The sequence below is a fragment of the Xyrauchen texanus genome, chromosome 11 (genome assembly GCF_025860055.1).
Source record: "Xyrauchen texanus isolate HMW12.3.18 chromosome 11, RBS_HiC_50CHRs, whole genome shotgun sequence".
Taxonomy (NCBI): domain Eukaryota; kingdom Metazoa; phylum Chordata; class Actinopteri; order Cypriniformes; family Catostomidae; genus Xyrauchen; species Xyrauchen texanus.
The window spans coordinates 14,053,342-14,074,139 of record NC_068286.1 but is presented as its reverse complement, the minus strand read 5'-3'; the positions used below and the strand labels follow the sequence as shown (position 1 = coordinate 14,074,139).

Below are 20,798 nucleotides of genomic sequence, written 5' to 3'. Positions count from 1 at the left end.
ATCTGCAAATAAACATACGCTTCAATTTTTAAAAGGGGGAGAGAAAACTTCCTGTCGCTTTTGATGTTGACATCAACAACAAAATGTCACTTGATGCATGTTCTTGTACTTGAAAACCAAGAACAAACTATGCAACATAAAAGGAAATGCGACGCAGGATACATTAAATACAGGTTATGTCTTAACTGGGTCACCACTTGATTTCCAATGTAAAATCTAGGTCCTGAAGCAAAACCAGTTGAGAACCAATGAATTATAGGTACAAACAGGAGCAGTCTGGCTGCGCTGTTGCGCACCTACTGTATATGTTAATTATTAATAATCACAGGACATTACTTTAAAAGCTCACACAGCTGATGTGATTTGTCATTTAGTAGTTAATTTAACATGCTATGCTAACATGTAAACTAACATGCTTTAGTTATATAACATGTTATAGTTACATGATATTTTTATTATTATGTTTATAATTCGGTTTATTATTATAATTCTGTAAGCCTTATTATTTATTCTATTTATTTTAAAAATAGAGAATTGTTTTACACATACTTCTATATAAAAAAATGGTTTCAAGTTTCAATTATAATAAAGCGTTTGTTAAAAAAAAAAAAAAAAGATTAATAATTGTGTAATACCGTGATACCTTGAAACCGTGATATTTTCTGAGATGGTTATCGTACTGTGAAAATCTCATACCGTTGCAACCCTACTGGCCAGAAGGTCTGGCTGTTCACCAAGAACCTCCCACTCAAGACCTCTACCCACAAGTCCATCCCATCTTTCAAGTTTCTTGTTTTAAACCGGTCATCCACTCTTCCCTTCACCCTCAACCCCCACCCCCCCACACACCACTCTTGTTGTCGGTGGTGGTCCGGATAATACAGTCCGGCAGTTTCTAGACGTCAGGCAGAGAGGTCAGGGCTTCCAGCACCTGGTTGACTGCGACGGCTATGGTCACAGCCCAGAACATTCTGGATCCCTCCCTTATTGACGATTTCCAATGTAGTCAAAATATATTTGTCTGGGAGCACCAGATGCCACCCCTGAGAGGGGAGATAATGTCGGGATCTCGGGCTGATCTGCCGGTAAGACTGTTCTGTTGTGTTATATGTATCCATGCGCATGCCGGTTTCGCAGGCTTGCTCGTCGAGTATGGCGGGCTCGTTATCCTGTTTACCAGCACCTGTTTCTCATTCACCCTTGCCTTTATTACTCCCTTGTGTGTGCTCTTCTGTGCCAGATCATCTTGTATCCTCAAGCATCAGCCACACTGAGCGACTCTCAGCTCTGTCTGTCTAGTGTTCTTTTTTAGTTTTTTAGTTTTCTGTCAGTTTTGTTTTGGGGCTGCATTCAGTCATTACCTCCCTACCGTTCCATCTGTCTACTCACCTTCCAGCAGCTCACCTCCATTATTGGATTACTTCTCTGGTTCACCTGCTCCTATCTGCTCACTCTTGGATTTTGCTGGTCATGGACTTCATCCCTCAGACCCCTCAGCTTAGCTGTCGCCTGCTCTGTTTACTTTGGATTGTTACTGTTTTGATTTTGTTGCTGCTTAAGTTCTTTCATTAAACGTTGCTACTGATCTTTTGTTCCTGGTTCCTTTTTTGATTGGTCATAACATTATTAGCTTAGATAATTGAGTGTTATAATACACAGTATGTGTCCTTCCTTTATCCTTGCTGTGGTTTGTCCAAGATGCTTTCAAAAGTGCTTTGTAGTCCATGCCATCCATTTTTTTAAGCAACATTCTGTGCCCACGGGACAATTGGCTGTCTAACAAGCCATTCTTAGCTTATAAGTATGAGTCCATGACTCCTTACCACAGCAAATGGCCTATTATCACACTTAAATGACTTTCAATATGTTAACTGTAAAGAGCAGACCCACATTTTAATGTCATTGTCCAAAGTTCAGATTTAATCAATGATTGCTTGCACTATTTTTTTATAAAAACATTTCAAATAATGACTGAACCACCATTAAAGTAGCATAAGACTCTACGACATGTATGCTATTTCCAAGTCATATGATACCTTTTTTTGTGAGAAACAGACCAAAATGTTTTTGTTATTTACTGAAAAGAAACAGGGCTAATTGTGGCTGGTATTGAAATTCAGGTTTGATATCAATGACACCAAAAACGAGGAGCATTTACGTTCTTTTGTAATATATGTCTCATATATTTCATGAAAAAATGCAGCATACAGGTTTAGAACAACATGATGGTAAGTAAATAATCACAAAATGTTCATTTTTGGGTAAATTGTTTCTTTAATGCTTGCCTGAGTGGTTGAAATCTTGTTTAGTTTTCTAGTGAAAGATTTCTCCCTCCTACAGCAGCACAGATGTAAATTCTCCATTCTTTGATGTATCCTGTTATAAATCCGGAATTAGAACATCATACAAATTGGAAATTGCCCAACCATAATCTGTTTGTGAAATCTTGTCACTTTGATGTTGCATAAACTAAAGCTGTGAAACAGGTAGTTTTGAATGTTCATGGTGTATTCATAAGTCTGAAGCATAAGACTGAACAGTGCTCTGTTTGTCAATTGTACAGGTACATGGCCATCATTCATCCCCTGAAACCACGTCTCTCAGCTACAGCCACTAAGGTGATCATTGTGTGTATCTGGGTGCTGGCGGTGGTTTTGGCCTTTCCCCTCTGTTTCTTTTCAACCATCAAAAAATTACCCAAGCGGACCATTTGCTACGTTGCCTGGCCCAGACCTGCAGAGGACCCTTTCATGTGAGAGCTCTTTAAATATGCATACACTATTTTTTTCTTCCTTTCCTACTGACTTGTTTATAAAGCACTTTGAACTACAGTCTTGAATGAAAGGTGCTCTATACATGAAAGGAATAGTTCATCCAAAAATGAAAATTCTGTCATTATTTAATTATTTAATTATTTACTCACCCTAATGTTACTCCAAACCCATATGCCTTTCTTTCATCCATGGTTTGCAAAAGGTCATTTTAAAAAAAAGTCTTCACAGGGTTTATTTGCCATTTAATGCAATGCAAGTGAATGGTGACTCCAGCCTGTTTGGAAAAAAGAAGCATAAAACTATTGTAAATATAGTCATAATGTTTACATTAACTGTGGTTTATGGTGGTGTTTTTTGTTTTGTTTTTGTTTTTTAACTTGACAGGCTGGAATCACTATTTACTTGCATTATATGGCCAAAAATAAATAAAACCTTGTGAAGCCTTTATAAACTCAGCAAAAAAAGACAGTATTTTAAAGATAATTTTGTAAGCATAAAGATGGTAGGCAATTAAAGTCACTGTTATAAAAACTAAAGGACTCTAAAGAGACCTTTCTACTGACTCTGGAAAAACACCAAAAGAAACATGCCCAGGGTCCCTGCTCATCTGCGTGAATGTGCCTTAGGCATGCCATCAGATGTGGCCAGGACAATAAATTGCAATGTCCGTACTGTGAGACCGCGTGTAACAACACAAGCACAGGATTGGTACATCCGAATATCATACCTGCGGGACAGGTACAGGATGGCAACAACAACGGCCCGAGTTGCACCAGGAAGCCACAATCCATCCATCAGTGCTCAGACTGTCTGCAATAGGCAGAGAGAGGCACTGAGAGCTTGTAGGCCTGTTGTAAGGTCGCCTATGGGCACAAGCCCACATTCGCTGGATCAGACAGGACTGGCAAAAAGTGCTCTTCACTGACGAGTCACATTTTTGTCTCACCAGTGGTGATGGTCGGACTCGCGTTTATCATCGAAGGAATGAGCATTACGCCTAGGCCTGTACTTTGGAGCGGAATCGATTTGGAGGTGGAGGGTCCGTCCACCAATTGTTTTATTTATTTATTTTTTGGGTGAACAATTCCTTGAAGTTTATAATTAATTTACTTAAACACTATGTTATTTCTTTGTTTAATCTCATTTTACTTTTCAAGTTTGCATTTAGCTAGAATTTAAAAACATTGTCAGTGTCAAACAGTTTAACAGTAATGGTTAACTGATATGGATTTATCAGTGACCTTTGCTGATAATTATATCTAGAGTATATCTGAATCTTTTATCTGCAAATAAGCATTTCTCATGTAGCCAGTGGGTTGTAAATAAACAACACAAGATATATATATATATATAAAAAATACTTTTTTTTTATTCTGACGGCTGTTGAAAAAAAGAAAAAGAACAACTGACGATGGTGCCATTTAAAAAAAAAAAAAAAAAAAAGTAAATTAAAAAACTGAAATTAAATACAAAAATCAAATATGGTTCAATGAAATATGGTAGAGGCTAATGTTAAATTAAAATACAAACAGAGTATTAGCCTACTAAGATGTTTCAGCATACTTCACCTTAATACATTCTTATATCTTTCACAGCATTTTATGCCTTTAACACATGCTTAAATTACCCAAAGAATTTTATGCATTTTTAACCAAGCTTTAAGGACATGTATAACAGTTTAAAACAATATAATTGTTCACATATAACACATATTACCCTTATTCACTAAACTGGAAAACACTCTGCACTATAAATAATATTATAAGATATAATTTATTTTAAATTTACATACCCAGTCCTTGCATGTGCACCAAAATTGGTCAAACTCCACACATACTTCAAAAACAACCCATCAAAAACATTTTAACATTCAACACTTCTGAACACATATTAATGCAATTTATAAGTATTTTGTTTAAAATTTGATATATACCCAAGGATTCTCAACAGACGAACAAAACCGTGAGCACTGTTGCACAATAGAAGTTCTCAAGTTGCTAACAAGCACAAATGTGCAACACGAAGTGTGCCGGAAAATGGGTGTCGCAAAACTCCAATCCAATTTATGACTAGAGTTAAATTACATGAAATTCCTCCCCTTGGCTACATTCTCCCCTGCTATAAGTCATTGTTCCCGATGACTTAATAAATATTTTTCCCTTCTTTAGCAGCTTCTCAGAAGACTCTCTACCCAGGCTTGTTAACACCTGAGAGAAGACTTCAGGACTGAGTGAAACAGCATTGCATGCTGATATTGGCTCATTAAATGGGTTTGATTGTATGCCAGCATTGGCTCTTTTAGTTCATCTTGGTGCTGGTACAGGCTTTTTCATCTCTGGTTCAGACACTATAGGAGTGGTGCCAGTGTCAGGCTCAACCCTCTCTGGACCAGACACTCTAGTAGCTGTTTCATTGCTGGACTCAACTCTCTCTGGTATCAAAACTTGTTGTTCAATGTTCTCTCAAATCAGTACAGGTTTACCTATCAGGGCTTCAGCGGCTGATACAGTGTTTTCAGGGTTCTTATTCTCTTCTCTTGCAGACGCTTTTATTCCATTGCACTTATTACAGGGACAATCCCCCCGGAGCAACCTGGAGTTAAGTGCCTTGCTCAAGGACACAATGGTGGTGGCTGTGGGGATCGAACCTACAACCTTCTGATTACCAGTTCAGTGTTTTAGCCCACTACGCCACCACCACTCCTAGACTAGGATATGCACAACAAAATCAGGATCCGAATGCACAACTTCAACCTGCTCAGAAACAGATTCTCCCCATGATTGTGGTGTTGTGGGAAAACAGGTTTCAGTCATCTCTGGCTCAGGAACAGGAGTTAACACAAGGGTGAAGTCAACTCTATGGATAATGTTTTATAGGATCACCCTGAAGCATCTCAATAGTATGTGTTGAACACTTAACATCTATGACCCTGTATACAGTAAGACCCATGAATCCTGTATTTTGTTCCTAGTTAAAGGTCTGTGACGTAAGTATACCTGCAGACCCACATCAATCACAGGGCAATAGACCTTGTCATTAAAAGGGGCAAGTCTCTCTTCAGCCTTGTGTTCAGAATATTCCGGGGATTTTTCACGAGCTTCTTCCAATATGTCTTGGTGAATCACTAACCAATCATGTTTTCTGTCCACAGTTTGCTGTTGACCTAGCAGTGCATCTACTGGAAGATGCGGGTTGACTCCAAACAACAAGTAATGTGGTGAGTATCCAGTGGTTCCATGTGGTGTTACATTATAAGCATAAACCAACTCAGGAAGGTGTTCTGGCCAACCGTTTGCTTTTCAGGGAGAAGTGTACATAATAGATCATGGAGCATTCTGTTAAAGTGCTTGCACTGAGAGTTACCCTGAGTCGAATAGGGCGTGGTGCAGGTTTTCTTTACATCATACATTTTACACAACTCAGCAATCATGTCGCTTTAAAAAATTCTGCCTTGATCAAAATGCAATCGTTCAGGCACACCATATTTCATGAACTACTCTTTCAGAAGCATGTTGGCAGTAGAATCAGCCCTCTGAACCTTGGTTGGAAATGCCTTTTTAAACTTTGTGAAAACATCTGTCACAATATACACGGCCATCAGAGGCAGGCTCAAGCAAAGTAAAATCTACCGCCACTACTTCAGGGTGCCTTGATGCCAGAAATGGCTTCATAGGAGGATGTATCCTTAGCTGTGGCATCATGGTTAAGATGCATCTTTGACACTTTTTGATCCACCACTCCTCATCATTATGCATGCTAATCCAGAAGCATCTTTTAAATGGCACAGAGGGTTTTTATCTGTGATGACCACAAACTTGGAACCCAGCAGGTAACCACAGAAATGTTCAGAGATTGCCCACTTGAGGGCCAGTAGCTCAAACTTCATGCTACTGTAATGACAATTTTCAGGCTTAACGTTGAAACCTGTTAAAGACTACTTCCAGTCTCTGCAAGTGCTCTGGGAAAGTGGGTGAGTACACTTGTATGTCATCAACGTACACTAGCATGAGCTTAAAAATCGGATCACCCATGAAGCCTGTATAAGACGTTGAATCATCGAAGGTCCATTGCAAACCCTTAAGGGCATACAAGAATACTCAGAGATCCCTAATGGAGTCTTAAATGCAGTCTTATGTCTGTCTCACTCGTGTACAGCAACCTGATGATATCCACTAGCTAAATCAATGGAAGAAAAGAACTTTGCTCCTTATAGTGAATCAAAGTTTTCATTGATCCTTTCATCTAAAACCAAGGTCTTCATCCTTGAGAGCATGGATGAAGAGTACTTCATCAACAAATCACTCAGCTCTGCCTGCTGTTCAGGAGTACCATCAATGTGTAGCATGTTGAGAAACTCTTTGGAGCTGTCCTCCAATAACTGTGTCCAATAAATTTTGTGTTACACTTATCTCTTCAATATCAGCAGAAATTCTCTGATATCTCACCTTACACATCTCATTGGACTTCACACTCTCGACACGAGACAGCGTACCAAGTATGGTTCTGGACTGCAACCAGATATTTTCTGGGGAGAGGTTCACAACCTGTACAGGAAATAACAGTTTCTCTGATGACGCTAAAGTAATCAATACATTAGACTGCCAGGTAAGGGTGTGTTCACTGGTTCAGACTGCCAGGTGTGGGTGTGTTCTCTGGTTCTAATGGTAAGTCACATGAATCATCATGTAATATATTCTTTGCTCCCTTGACCATTACCGTTGTAATTGATGAATCAGGTATGTGTACCATGTCTTTTCCAGCTACTCACACTATGCTTTGTTTCTCTAGACTGCTGGCACTCTGAATTTTATTTTAACATACTGAGCATTTAAATTTTAACAAACGACTCTTAACACATATCTAAAATTTGATATTTACCTAATTATTCTCAACCAGTGAACAAAACAGGGAGCTCTCTTATGCAATACAAGTTATCACTTCTCTAACCAGCACACATGCGCAAAACGAGAAGTGACGAAAGCGTGTGCCGCAAAAAACTCTGGTTTTTAAATAGGGCCTAATTTATGACTAGATTTAAATTACATACAATTTCTCCACTTGGCTACACTCATAAAATATTTTTTTTTGTTTTAAAGGTGCACTCAGTAGCTTTTTTTGTGTTGTGCTGACACCTAGTTCTTAATTACCAATGTCATTATAAAAATACGTTATTGTTACAGGTATCATATCATAGTGGCTGTGCTGGTATACATTCTGCCACTTGTGGTAATGGGTATTACCTACACTATCGTTGGGATGATGCTATGGGGAGGAGAAATACCTGGTGACTCATCGGACAACTACCATGGCCAGCTGCGAGCCAAGCGCAAGGTAAGCAGTTCACAATGCAGCAGCTGGATAGTTGTCTAAATACAGCTAAAGGGCCATTCACATAGAAATACATTTTCATTGTTTCTCTATGTAAACCTGCACTAGATGTATGCCTTTGACCATTACATCGTGTCCAGCTATTATTTTATCATCTTTCATGGAATGTCATGTTTTTAGAAACCGTGTGAGGTTAAAAATAATGTCATCTTTTAAAAACGTGACACACACATGCATTCAGTTTTATGCTTTGCGCTGTGCTAGCTTTTTTTCAACGCAGAGTGTTTTAAAATACAGGATTCAGCATACAGAAATGATACAGTATATTTGAACTTCTGATTTTTCAATCATAGAACAGTTCGGAAATCCTATAGCCAAGTAAATTCATACTTCACAGTCATTTGTGTCACAGTTTGACTTGTGTGACACCTCTTCTCTGGCTCTAGTGTGAATCAACTGCAATACATACTATATAACTGAGTTAGTAGGATGTATGGACCCTCCAGTCTGAGAAACCTTACCTGCACTTCCTGAGTGCTGTTCTGCTGGAGAAACATATGATCAAATACATCACACACACATATTATAATGCAGTGGTTCTCAAACTGTGGGCCCTCAGGTGTTACGCAGAACGACCCAGGATATTAACATTAGAAATAAAACAAGGAAAACATTTGAATAAAATGTATATTAAATTTTTTTGAATGTATGATTACCAATATATATATTTACGGTAGTCCACCTTTTACTTTTTACTTTTAACATCGGCAGTGCAGGATGTGAATAGGTAATGTTAATATAGATAAGAAAAACAGGGCAAAAAAAGCAATACCTAAGCTCCAAATTTCTATATATATATATATATAGCTGTTTTTTAGTGTTAGATTTGTTTTTTGTACACCGTTGTGGACATAGTGCAGTCAAATATACTGTCAACTAATTAACTGTCAAGCAAATTAAATCTAAAATATAAAGGGGATAAAGAAATGATCTACATGTTTTCTCTTTTGAATACAGTGGATTCTTTTAGGTAATAACCTTGATGCAGTATAGTAGCAGCCAACTTGTGTCATGTGCACAGAAAGACATTAACAAATTAGCATGGTTAAGCTGCAGCATTCTTTCTGTCTTTGACCACTTTAATAGTTACTGTGTGAAACAGATCAAGATTTTACACTGTAATATTTAAAAAAAGTGATCAAAACCGGGTTCAAAAGTTCAAATGCCAGTGGTGATTGAACTGAGAAAATGAACCAGCCTAATATATTTCTTATTGTACATGTAACTTAGTAAAACTGCACCTGCAATAAAGACATTAAAACACATCATGTGTTTGTTCCTCATTTTATTTTGCTGGCTTAATGCAAGGAATATTCTACATAGTGTAAATGTCACCACTGTAGCTATTGGGAATTTTTTATTTTATATAACAAAAACACATTTTCTGTTCTGCCCACACATTTTCTATCAGCTTGGAGGTATGCTTGGTGTCATTGTCCATTTGGAAGACCCATTTGTGACTGAGCTTTAACTTTCTGGCTGATGCCTTGAGATGTTGCTTCAATATATCCACATAATTTTCCTTCCTTTATGATGCCATCTATTTTGTGAAGTGCATCAGTCCCTCCTGCTGCAAAGCACCCCCACAACATGATGCTGCCACCCCGTGCTTCACGGTTAGGATGGTGTTCTTCGGCTTGCAAGTCTCACCCTTTTTCCTCCAAACATAATGATGGTCATTATGGCCAAACAGTATACTTTTTGTTTCATTAGACCAGAGGACCTTTTTCCCCATGTGCACTTGCAAATGTTGTGTGACTTTTTATGGCAGTTTTGGAGCAGTAGCTTCTTCCTTGCTGAGCAGCCTTTCAGGTTATGTCGATATAGGAATCGTTTTAATGTGGATAGCCGCCCAAACTGTCCTTTGTAGTATTCTGATGTCCGATTTTGTTGTTGAACCAATCCACATAGTTATTGAAGTGCAGAGGACAGATTCAATGACTGCTGAGTATACTAGATTAGTAGCACCTGTGGCAGGTTGAACTTCCTCAACCGGTGAAGGAAGTACAACCTCTGCTGGGCTTTTTTCACAATGGAATCAATGTGGGTCTCCCATTTCAGGTCCTGTGAAATGGTAGTGCCTAGGAACCTGATTTACTTACACTGCTGGCACAGTGCTGTTTAAATGGTGAGCGGGGAGTTGGGGTATTCCTCCTAAAGTCCAAAATCATCTCCTTTGTTTTGAGCATATTGAGCTCCAGGTAGTTATGGCTGCACCAGTGAGCCAGCCGTTCAACCTCCTTTCTGTATGCAGACTCATCATCATCTTGGATGAGGCTGATGAGAGTAGTGTTGTCTGCAAACTTCAGGAGCTTGACAGAGTGGTCCTTGGCAGTGCAGTCATTGGTATAAAGGGAGATGAGTAGTGGGGAGAGCTCACAGTGCTGATTGTGCTGGAAGTGAATTTTCCCAGTCTCACTATCTGCTGCCTGTCCGTCATGCAAATTCTGTCTGCCAAATTCTCATTGGCCTTTTCTCAAGTTCAGAGGTAACCGAGGCATTCAAGAAAATCCCCTAGTGTGTCCAAGTGTCACTTCACTCGACACAACGTCTCGTATCCTCCATCAATGGAGGTTACAACAGCAACCTAGACGTTTTTGGAGAATTACATTTTGCTGTTTTTTGCTCCAGCTGTGGATTTTTTGCCTGAACTTTTATTTGGCTCAAGGGTTAAGAGTCTGACTCTCACACCGGAGACTTGAGTTCAAGTCCCGTCTCTGACAGATAGTGGAGCATTTGAAGCAGCAGGCAACATCACACTGCTCCTGTGATCTGTTGAAGATCTGTGTGAAGATGGGGGCCAGCTGGTCAGCACATGATTTTAGACAAGTGGGTGAAAAAACATCTTGGCCCTGTGCTTTCCTTGTCTTCTGTTTTCAGAAGCCCCACCACACATTCTCTCTTTACAGATCCTAAGTGCAGGTTGAGTAGCAAAAGGGGGGAGGATGGTGGTAACTGGAGTTGTTGGTGTTTGTGGGAAGTGAATGTCAGAGCAGGTGTGGGGTTTGGGACTGGGCTTTTCAAATCAGTAAAACACATCAACTCGCCAGCCAGTTGTTGATTCCATATTCAGTGTGTTTTTGGCTTGATTATGCAAGATTTTATCTTTGCTTCTGTAAGCATCCTCTTTGGCATGATGAAGCTGTCTTGAGTTTTCCTGTAAACCATGGTTTGTCATTGTTGCAGTATCTGTGAGCTCATCCAGATTGGTGTCTGCAGGTTCAAAAACACTCCAATCTGTGAAGTCAAAGCAGGCTTGTAGTTCCATCTGTGCTTCCACTTTTTACAATCTGTACTACAGGTTTAGCTGATTTTAGTTTCTGCCTTTAGGTTGGAAGAAGATGAACCAAACAGTGATCAGAGAGTCCCAAAGTTGCACGTGGGACAGAGCGATATGCATCCTTTATTGTTGTGTAGCAGTGATCCAGTATATTTCTGTCCCTGGTGAGGCATGTGATGTGCTGTCTGTATTTTGACAGTTCACAGGTGAGGTTGGCTTTGTTAAAATCGCAGAGTATAATAATAAGTGAGACCAGGTATTGTTGTTCTGTGTCTGTGGTCTGATCAGCCAGCTGTTGCAGCGCTGCGTTCATGCATGCTTGTGGCGGGATATACACAACAGAATAAACAAGGAAATATCCCACGGCGAGTAGAAAGGCTTACAGTTGATAAAGAGCGCTTCCAAATTAGGACAGCCCATCTTCCTTAATGTTGTTACATCTGTACACCAACTTTCATTCATTTAAAAGCATGTTTTCCCTGTTAAATCCGCAATGTGATCCACTCTGAACAGCTGGAAAAGTCCTTGTTTGTATGGGTAAGGGGATGTAGTTTGTCTGTTTGTTTGGGAGCAGACATTCGCTAGATGAATACTCAGCAGTGCTGTTCAAAAGATGTGCTGTCGGAGCTTGACCAGCGCGCCAGCTCGCTTCCCTCACTTAGTGTATCATAGCGTGCTTTAACAACACAGATGCGCAGCAATATGTCTGAATAGTCCAAAACCGGGAAAAGATTGTCTGGTATGTGCTGCCATATGTTCAGCAGTTCGTCCCTGGTAAAACTTATTGGAGAAAAATGACTAAACACAGGACAAACAAACAAAAACAACAAAAGAATTGGAGAGCTCCACACCAAGGCGGCCATCCGTGGCACCATCTTGAGAAACATGAAAAAAAAACATGCTAGTTTAATAGCTAGTTTAAGATTTTACAAAGAATAAAATGCATTGTTAACAGTGCAGGCAATTACATTTTTAGTGAAAGAACATAAAGCTTCTGGAAATATCATTTAGTTTTCCAGCGTGTTCAAAATATACACTCACCTAAAGGATTATTAGGAACACCTGTTCAATTTCTCATTAATGCAATTATCTAATCAACCAATAACATGGCAGTTGCTTCAATGCATTTAGGGGTGTGGTCCTGGTCAAGACAATCTCCTGAACTCCAAACTGAATGTCAGAATGGGAAAGAAAGGTGATTTAAGCAATTTTGAGCGTGGCATGGTTGTAGGTGCCAGACGGGCCGGTCTGAGTATTTCACAATCTGCTCAGTTACTGGGATTTTCACGCACAACCATTTCTAGGGTTTACAAAGAATGGTGTGAAAAGGGAAAAACATCCAGTATGCGGCAGTCCTGTTGGCGAAAATGCCTTGTTGATGCTAGAGGTCAGAGGAGAATGGGCCGACTGATTCAAGCTGATAGAAGAGCAACTTTGCCTGAAATAACCACTCGTTACAACCGAGGTATGCAGCAAAGCATTTGTGAAGCCACAACATGCACAACCTTGAGGCGGATGGGCTACAACAGCAGAAGACCCCACCGGGTACCACTCATCTCCACTACAAATAGGAAAAAGAGGCTACAATTTGCAAGAGCTCATCAAAATTGGACAGTTGAAGACTGGAAAAATGTTGCCTGGTCTGATGAGTCTCAATTTCTGTTGAGACATTCAGATGGTAGAGTCAGAATTTGGCGTAAACAGAATGAGAACATGGATCCATCATGCCTTGTTACCACTGTGCAGGCTGGTGGTGGTGGTGTAATGGTGTGGGGGATGTTTTCTTGTCACACTTTAGGCCCCTTAGTGCCAATTGGGCATCGTTTAAATGCCACGGCCTACCTGAGCATTGTTTCTGACCATGTCCATCCCTTTATGGCCACCGTGTACCCATCCTCTGATGGCTACTTCCAGCAGGATAATGCACCATGTCACAAAGCTCGAATCATTTCAAATTGGTTTCTTGAACATGACAATGAGTTCACTGTACTAAAATGGCCCCCACAGTCACCAGATCTCAACCCAATAGAGCATCTTTGGGATGTGGTGGAACTGGAGCTTCGTGCCCTGGATGTGCATCCCACAAATCTCCATCAACTGCAAGATGCTATCCTATCAATATGGGCCAACATTTCTAAAGAATGCTTTCAGCACCTTGTTGAATCAATGCCACGTAGAATTAAGGCAGTTCTGAAGGCGAAAGGGGGTCAAACACAGTATTAGTATGGTGTTCCTAATAATCCTTTAGGTGAGTGTAGAATCTTAAAAGAAAACACGGATTTGGACAGAATCTGGGCCTTTAATGAGGATCACTCTGTCCTGGAATACAGCTGTTCACTGACTCAATAGGCATAAAACAGTATATATTCTACATCCAATATAAAGCATTCAGACTGCCGGTTATATGTTTAATTTATGGCTGCATTTCGCTGTCTGTTTTGATAGACATAGTGGGCATTTTGATCTTGCCCGCTCCCTATGATATGTTCCTTCCCTCCATTAGTGGCTGGATAGCATTCCAAATATGTGTATTTTGAGCCAGTTAGCTACCTGTTTGCCCCCACTTTATCTAGTGTGTAAAGGTGAGTATGGGAACCCAGAAGCACGAACATCTTTCTCAGCCTTTAGAAAACTCACAATTAAGGTTGGGGAGATTTTCATTTTCATTGTCAGTTCAAATGGAACCTTTTGAGAGGACCCAAGAAGCTGGTGAGTGGCAAAAACGAATCTATTTGAGGGCTTTGTGTAGCCATTGACAGACTTGCGAAAGCAATCCAATAGGAATGGCTGATTTTTTAAACATGAATGAATGACACCCTGCCAAAAAATGGGCAGCCTGGGGATGGAGATGGAGTATGTAGAAGTGTACTTTCTCACCAGAGTAATTTAAGCTACTCTTTGTAATCTAATCATAGCAATTTTTGATAAACCGGTATATCGGCCAGACTGATTAATGGGCTGATATTTGTCCATTTTGAAATTATTGGCATCAGCTGATAATTGTGATTAACAGTGGCCATATTCCATGCAATGGATTTTCAGTAAAAACCTTGATATACTAGTGGGCAGCTTGGGGTATGTGCACAAAAAGTTACTTTTAACAAATTAGCATGGTTGAGCTGTAGCACTCTTTCTTTGTCTTTTGAATTTATTGGCCGATAATATTTACAATTTAAATCTAACTCTCTCAATGTATAGTGCAATTTTCTTTTTTCTATTTTCAAATATTTCGTGAATTTTGAGAAAACACTGTGTAATTATATATATTGTGCATCATATATCAGCATTACATCATAGCCATGCTGTTCTCTAGACATTAGCAGGCCCAGATGGAATCTGCAGACTTTTGTGGAATTTTCTGCTCTGATTTTGTTGGAAATCTGCAGAATTGTGCAGAGTACAACATGGTAAAATATGTTAAACTGAGCTGAGAGTACTACAGTCATAAACAAATATTAGTTTGAATAACAAATTTGTTAATGATGGGTGTCAAAATTCTGCAGAATTCTACATGCACAGAATCCATATGGGCCTGGATATCTTTATCAGCATCAGTCATCAGAAGTTAATAAGCATATTTTGGTCATTCAAATGTATTAATTTCCATTATTCCTAACCCTGTCTTTTGTAATCACATTTTGTGATCCAGAGAAAGACAAATTTTCTCATGAAAACTTAACACATTGTCATAATTGCAGAGCTCAACGCAGCTGCACTTGACTTGGCTTGTGGGATTCATGTGCCACGAGTCGCCTCAATGAAGCGATACGTCAGCCTCTGGGATTAGCAAGGCAGTGCTCACTTTGAATTGTGAAAATCTAATAATAAAACTAATCTGAGCCTGAGGAAAGTGAACCTGTGCGTTTTGCTCTGATGATTAGGGATTAGGAGGCTCTGTTGTTGAGTTTACCCCCAGATTCTGGTGATGTTAGAACGGCTGCCCTCACTTTGTTCTCAGGGCACGCTTTGGCCCAGTTCTTTGAAAGGTGTTGTGTGTGTTTGGGGGTGGATCAGGCTCTTAAAGTTTTATGAATCCCTGTGTAATAGACAAATGGTAAACAATGCTGATAAAATAAGTGAACATTATCTATTTCTGTATTTCTCTACTCACTCAAGTTTCCTCATTTCCTCGTTTCATTCATATGTGTTTCTACAATATACCGTATGTGCTCGTTTTTCTTCATTGTCCTTTGTGTTAATTTCATATATATTTAGTAAACTCAGGAAATAATCATGCAAATAATACAGGTTTTAGAATGGTAAAATGTATAATTTTTGTGTTAAAATACTTCATTATATCCCTGTTTAATATGCTGATACAACTGTAAGTAAGCCATTGATAGGTTGACTTCCCCATAACATGTACAGGATGGCTTTCTGGCACTATCAAAACAGTTTGTTTGAGTATCCCGACAAGCCTGACATAGCAACATTGTCCAACCAATGGCAGAAGTAGGTAGTTTTGGGGTAACCTGTTGGAAAATGTCATAATGTTTTCTGTTTATCAATTGTCATGTTTCATTTCTTTTAATATTTTTAATTGTATTTATTTATTTATGCATCATAAGCATGGAAAGAATGTGCACATGGTAGTTTACATACATTTCATAATTTGATTTCTAAGAAATTTGACATGGGAATACATATAACAGACAAATAAGACGATATTTAAATAATCTATGCAACACATTTGTGTCTGTTTGCCATGTGACTTTGTGCATCTATAGTATTTGTAAAAATGTGAAAGCATGCTGTGGATAATTATAATCAAAATTTGAGAGAGCCTAGCATCAATCAAGCTCTGCTGGAGGACAAGGACTGCTGCAACAATGTGTTAACTGCACTCACAAAAGCACACTTGTAAAGTTTTGCTTATCTCATTCAAAGCAGAGAGCTAAGTTACAGAGCCTTAGTGCTATCACACGCCATTTCCATGCATATTTGCTTTGGGTTTCCATTGGATATACAGTAGCCAAGAACATAAGCTGTTTTTGTTAAAGACTGGAACATCGTTTGTTGCTTCCATTTGAAAACAAAGAAAATGTCTGGGTTTTCAGACTGACAAAGTTCTAGCACATTTTTACAGTACTAACTCATACATTAGTTCCCATATTAATAATATTTAGTGCTATTTTTGTAGTGACCCATGGGCAACGATAAGTGAAACAGAGTTTTGACAATTGCTTTTCACATTTTTCATCCATCATTTTGATGCATTAAACCTAAACCTTGCTATGAGCCTAAATAGCATGATGCATAGATCTTCAAATGATACAATCCAGGGGTGTAAAGCAAAGAATTACAAATACTCATCAAGTACTTAATACAATTAAGTAGTTTTTCCCAGGAATTGTACTTTTTTTTTTAAGTGGCTTTAAAGTGTAATAGTTTTACTTGAGTACATTTTAAGTGCTGTAACTGTTCTTTTACTGTGCTATATTCCCAATGTCTGTGTTCGCTACTTCGCTACTGTCCTGATTTTATTTTTATCTATCAACATGATTGGCTAGGCAGAGTCTCGTGACTCTCGTCAAATCAAATCACACAAAAAAAAACCTTGAAGGGCAGCTGTAGATCTGGCGCCAACTGTTATGGATGTGGAGGATGCCTCAAGCATCAGCTGAAAGGGATTTTCACAGTGAAAAAGGGCAATTGCTTGACTGTGTCATGTGAATTTAACTTTGCTCAAGCCAGATATCAGCATTAATCCTGCCTCTAATTTTAAGAAACATATCAAGTTAAATTTAATATTTCTGCTTACTAGATTCTGTGTGTCTATAATGTATCTTGGGTTGATGTGAGATATTAAGGCAATGTTATCAGTAGGGCTGGGCAATAAAACAATCTTGATGTTTATCTGAAAAAAAAGAGAGAAAGAGATGTCCTCGATATCGATGATAAACTTGAGTAATTTTCTATTCTTAGCCTATGTTCGACACTTAGAACAGAGGTGTTCATTACATCTGTCATGATTGTAAGACAACCACTGGTTGTTTGATCTAGATAAAATATATTAAAATAAAAAATAATTCCTGACGTCTGTTGCTGTGTGCTGTTTGATTGGCAGGCTGTTATTTTTGTGCGCTAATACTAAATGTTCAAATACACTTTATAATTAAAGCCTCACCAAGAAGGCCAATGCCAGTCTTGGTGAGGCATTAAAGTGAACGTAAACAGTGGGGAACAAAAAGCGTACTTTTGGCTGAATAACTTTAGTAGCTTTAAATGTATTAATGAGATATTCCTCAGGTGGATAAGGTGGTTGCGTTCCACCTGTGTCTGCAAAAGGCCTCCTGGTGGAGGGCCGGAAGGAGAATCTTGTGTTTCCTTTTGCTTTGTGTTCGCCGCAGCCCGTACCACATTTTCAAAAGAAAGAATGGTTTCCTCACTCCTTGGGTCACACAACCAGTGCTTAAGGCCCCCGTTATCTGGGCAACAGAAGCAAGGCTCCTCGACTTGGTGTCTCCTGCTCCTCCCCAACGCGAGGCCCCACCCCCAGGTACATCAGACACGATTGTCCCCTTAGTCCCCTTTTCCCAAAGCTTGTAGGCATGGCTAGCGATATCCAACTCGTGACGATGGCTGGCCTTGATCATCTGACTCGGCTACATGATTCAGTTCGCCAGGTGCCCGACTGGCATGTGATTTTTGGAGCTTCAAAATTTTGGCACCCATTCACTTTCATTGTATGGACCAAAAGAGCTGAGATATTCTTCTAAAAATCTTAATTTGTGTTCTGCTGAAGATGGCATAAGGGTGACTAAATGATGAGAGAATTTTCATTTTTGTATGAATTATTCCTTTTAAAGCCTCTCAGTCAGCATTAAGGAAAATGTAGACCCTACACATAAACTGATTTTAATGTTTCATACATTATGAGATTGAAAATAGCTTTTTCATCTTTTAATTTCTGTAATCATGTCACTAATTTATTTATTTCATTTTCATTATTTCAAACAGCCATAGAAGGGAATGTAAATTACGATATGTGTGCTACATTTTTAAACTGCAGCATCAAGTTTTATTGTAAAGGGGCATAGCTTTCGCAACTCAGTACTCAATACTCACTACTCATGAGTACTTTTAAATGAGCTACTCTTTTACACTTACTTGAGTAGTTTTTAGAACAGGTACTTTTACTCTACTCAAACTACATTTTTTAAGAAGTAACAGTACTTGAGCATTATTTTTCAATACTCTTTCCACCCCTGATAAAATCACAAAATAATTTCTGTCACTGCCTGCAACATATAGGCCTATACTTAATCATTGGAAAATACCTAATTCTGCCTGGGAAGGTTCACTTTCCATGAGGCATTTATAAACCTCTTCAGGATGCTTTGATTTTTAAATGATTCAGCATTTAACTTGTGTAATTATTGTCTGCATGTCAGACCAAAAGGGGGAAAAAATGTTGGATCACCTATTTAGCAAGTGCTGAAACTTTGCGGGGTGAAAAATTATCTGGAATCATGTGTAACATTCACATCAAGATCTCTTTGCAACCTGAACTTCATCAGAATGTCGATTTGTGACATCAGCGCTGAAAAAGCTTTGCGCAACTAATGGTGAAACAGAACACAGGTGTCTCGAGATGCGTTAATAAATATTACAATTATTTTTAACTTAACAGTGTCTAAAACATCTGACGGTCCTGCAAAATTAATTGTAAAAGAGAATGCAGGTGTCTTGAGATGCTTTTTTAAATATTAAACTTCTTTTAAAATGAATACAGTGTTAATGAACATGGTGTTGTTCAAATCGTCAGACAGTAGTGTTGGTATAGGCTGTTGGTATAGAAAGACTAACTAAGATTTATTTTTAAAAGATGCTGTACGTGAAATTATGCTATAATAGAAAATGAAAATTATATTATATAGATATTGTTCTCTCAACTTCTAATTGACCTACACATTAACAATGTTGCTTTAAAACTTTTAATTATATTTACTACATAAGAGGACATGATGGTACTTAAAGTGACATTCTAAGTAGTGACATGATTTCAGTCCACAAACCTTTGTTTGTGAATAACATGATTTTTAAGAAAAGCAACAGTTCCATCAGTTTTACTGTATCATTACTGATTAGGATGAGATTGAGTGTGTCTGCTGGCATCAAGAGTGAGTTTATTTGTTTTACTGACAGACTGGAATGATTTGTCTAATTTGTCAGCTTGTTGTAGTATGCAGTTCAGTTACCCTGCAATGATGATGATTGTTATTGGTTGTTGCTACTGTATGTATTACAGAATGTACTTTTTAATTAATTAATTAATTTAATTAAATACTCCCACCTCCTCTTGCTGGAAAGTGAGGCTGTTGTGGCGTGCAGGTGGAAGTAATTCACCACTTATCTTCCTGGTCTCACGCTGCCCAGATTGTTCACCACATACCCCCATCACGACCTGTGACATACCCCCCATTTCTATGGAGGGAGTATCGATGGATCACACCGGTCTCCGAATCCGACCTGTGCTTGCCTGGGAGGGGGAACAGTGCAATAGAGAGGAGAAAGGGAAGAGTGGGGTGGGAGAGAGAGAGAGAGAGACCTGTCTATGGTACTGGATCCCTCAGCCGTCCCTTCCGGTTTCCTGTTGATGCAGTGCTCCAGCGTCACCAGATCGAGCACTCCCTCTGCAACGTAATCCTCAGTCAGCGGCAAGAATTTCTTGGACAGTGCATCCTTCCTGGGTTTCAGCATCAATGTATCAAGGTTTAAAATGGGCAAGGAGGAGGCAGGAACCGGACGAACCATCAAAATAACGTTTCATGAAAACTTAAAAAGACAAACAAAAACACACGGCAGCTGCATGTGGCTCTCTCTCTTCTGAACTGCCACATCCAGCTGGGATTTATCCCTCTCCTCGGCTGATTAGCCCGATTGGGGGCTGGCCATGCGCACTCACCCTCCCTCATCGTCACACTTCTTCCTCCTTTACAGGCTTTCCCCACCTTTCGAGACCTGGAAGGGAGGCAAGGGGAGGGAGAGAGCGAGAGAGAGAGCGAGAGAGAGAGCGAGAGAACGAGCAAAAACTGCTCACCGGTTCACAGACATGCCGTCGCCTAGTCCTCGACCGGAGCGAGTCCTCTGAATTCTAGCAGATGGAATGCCCCTCCGTGTTCTGGCGGCCGGGAGCGAGCCCCTCCACCCCTGGCAGCGGCTCCAGACAGCCGGTAGCGAGCCCCTCCTCCCCTCATGGTGGTCATTCCTCCATGACCAGGTGGCTGACAGCAACTTCTCTGTCCCCCGGCGGACGGCCGTGGCTACTCCTTTGCTAATGCTGCTCCTCCTAGAAGTAAGGTATACCCACTGTCACTTCCAGAAACTCAGGCTATGGAAGGTTATGTTGAAGA

At 39.5% G+C, this 20,798-nt stretch overlaps 1 protein-coding gene across 1 annotated transcript in view; it reads left to right on the top strand.

Moving 5' to 3' along the window:
• The window catches only part of LOC127651305 (neuromedin-K receptor-like), a 69,962-nt gene that overhangs the window by 20,012 nt on the left and 29,152 nt on the right, over positions 1-20,798 (top strand). Inside the window, exons 2-3 of the mRNA XM_052137088.1 lie at positions 2,564-2,752; positions 7,955-8,105. Coding sequence (XP_051993048.1) covers positions 2,564-2,752; positions 7,955-8,105 — 340 coding nt within the window. The remainder of the gene's footprint in view (positions 1-2,563; positions 2,753-7,954; positions 8,106-20,798) is intronic.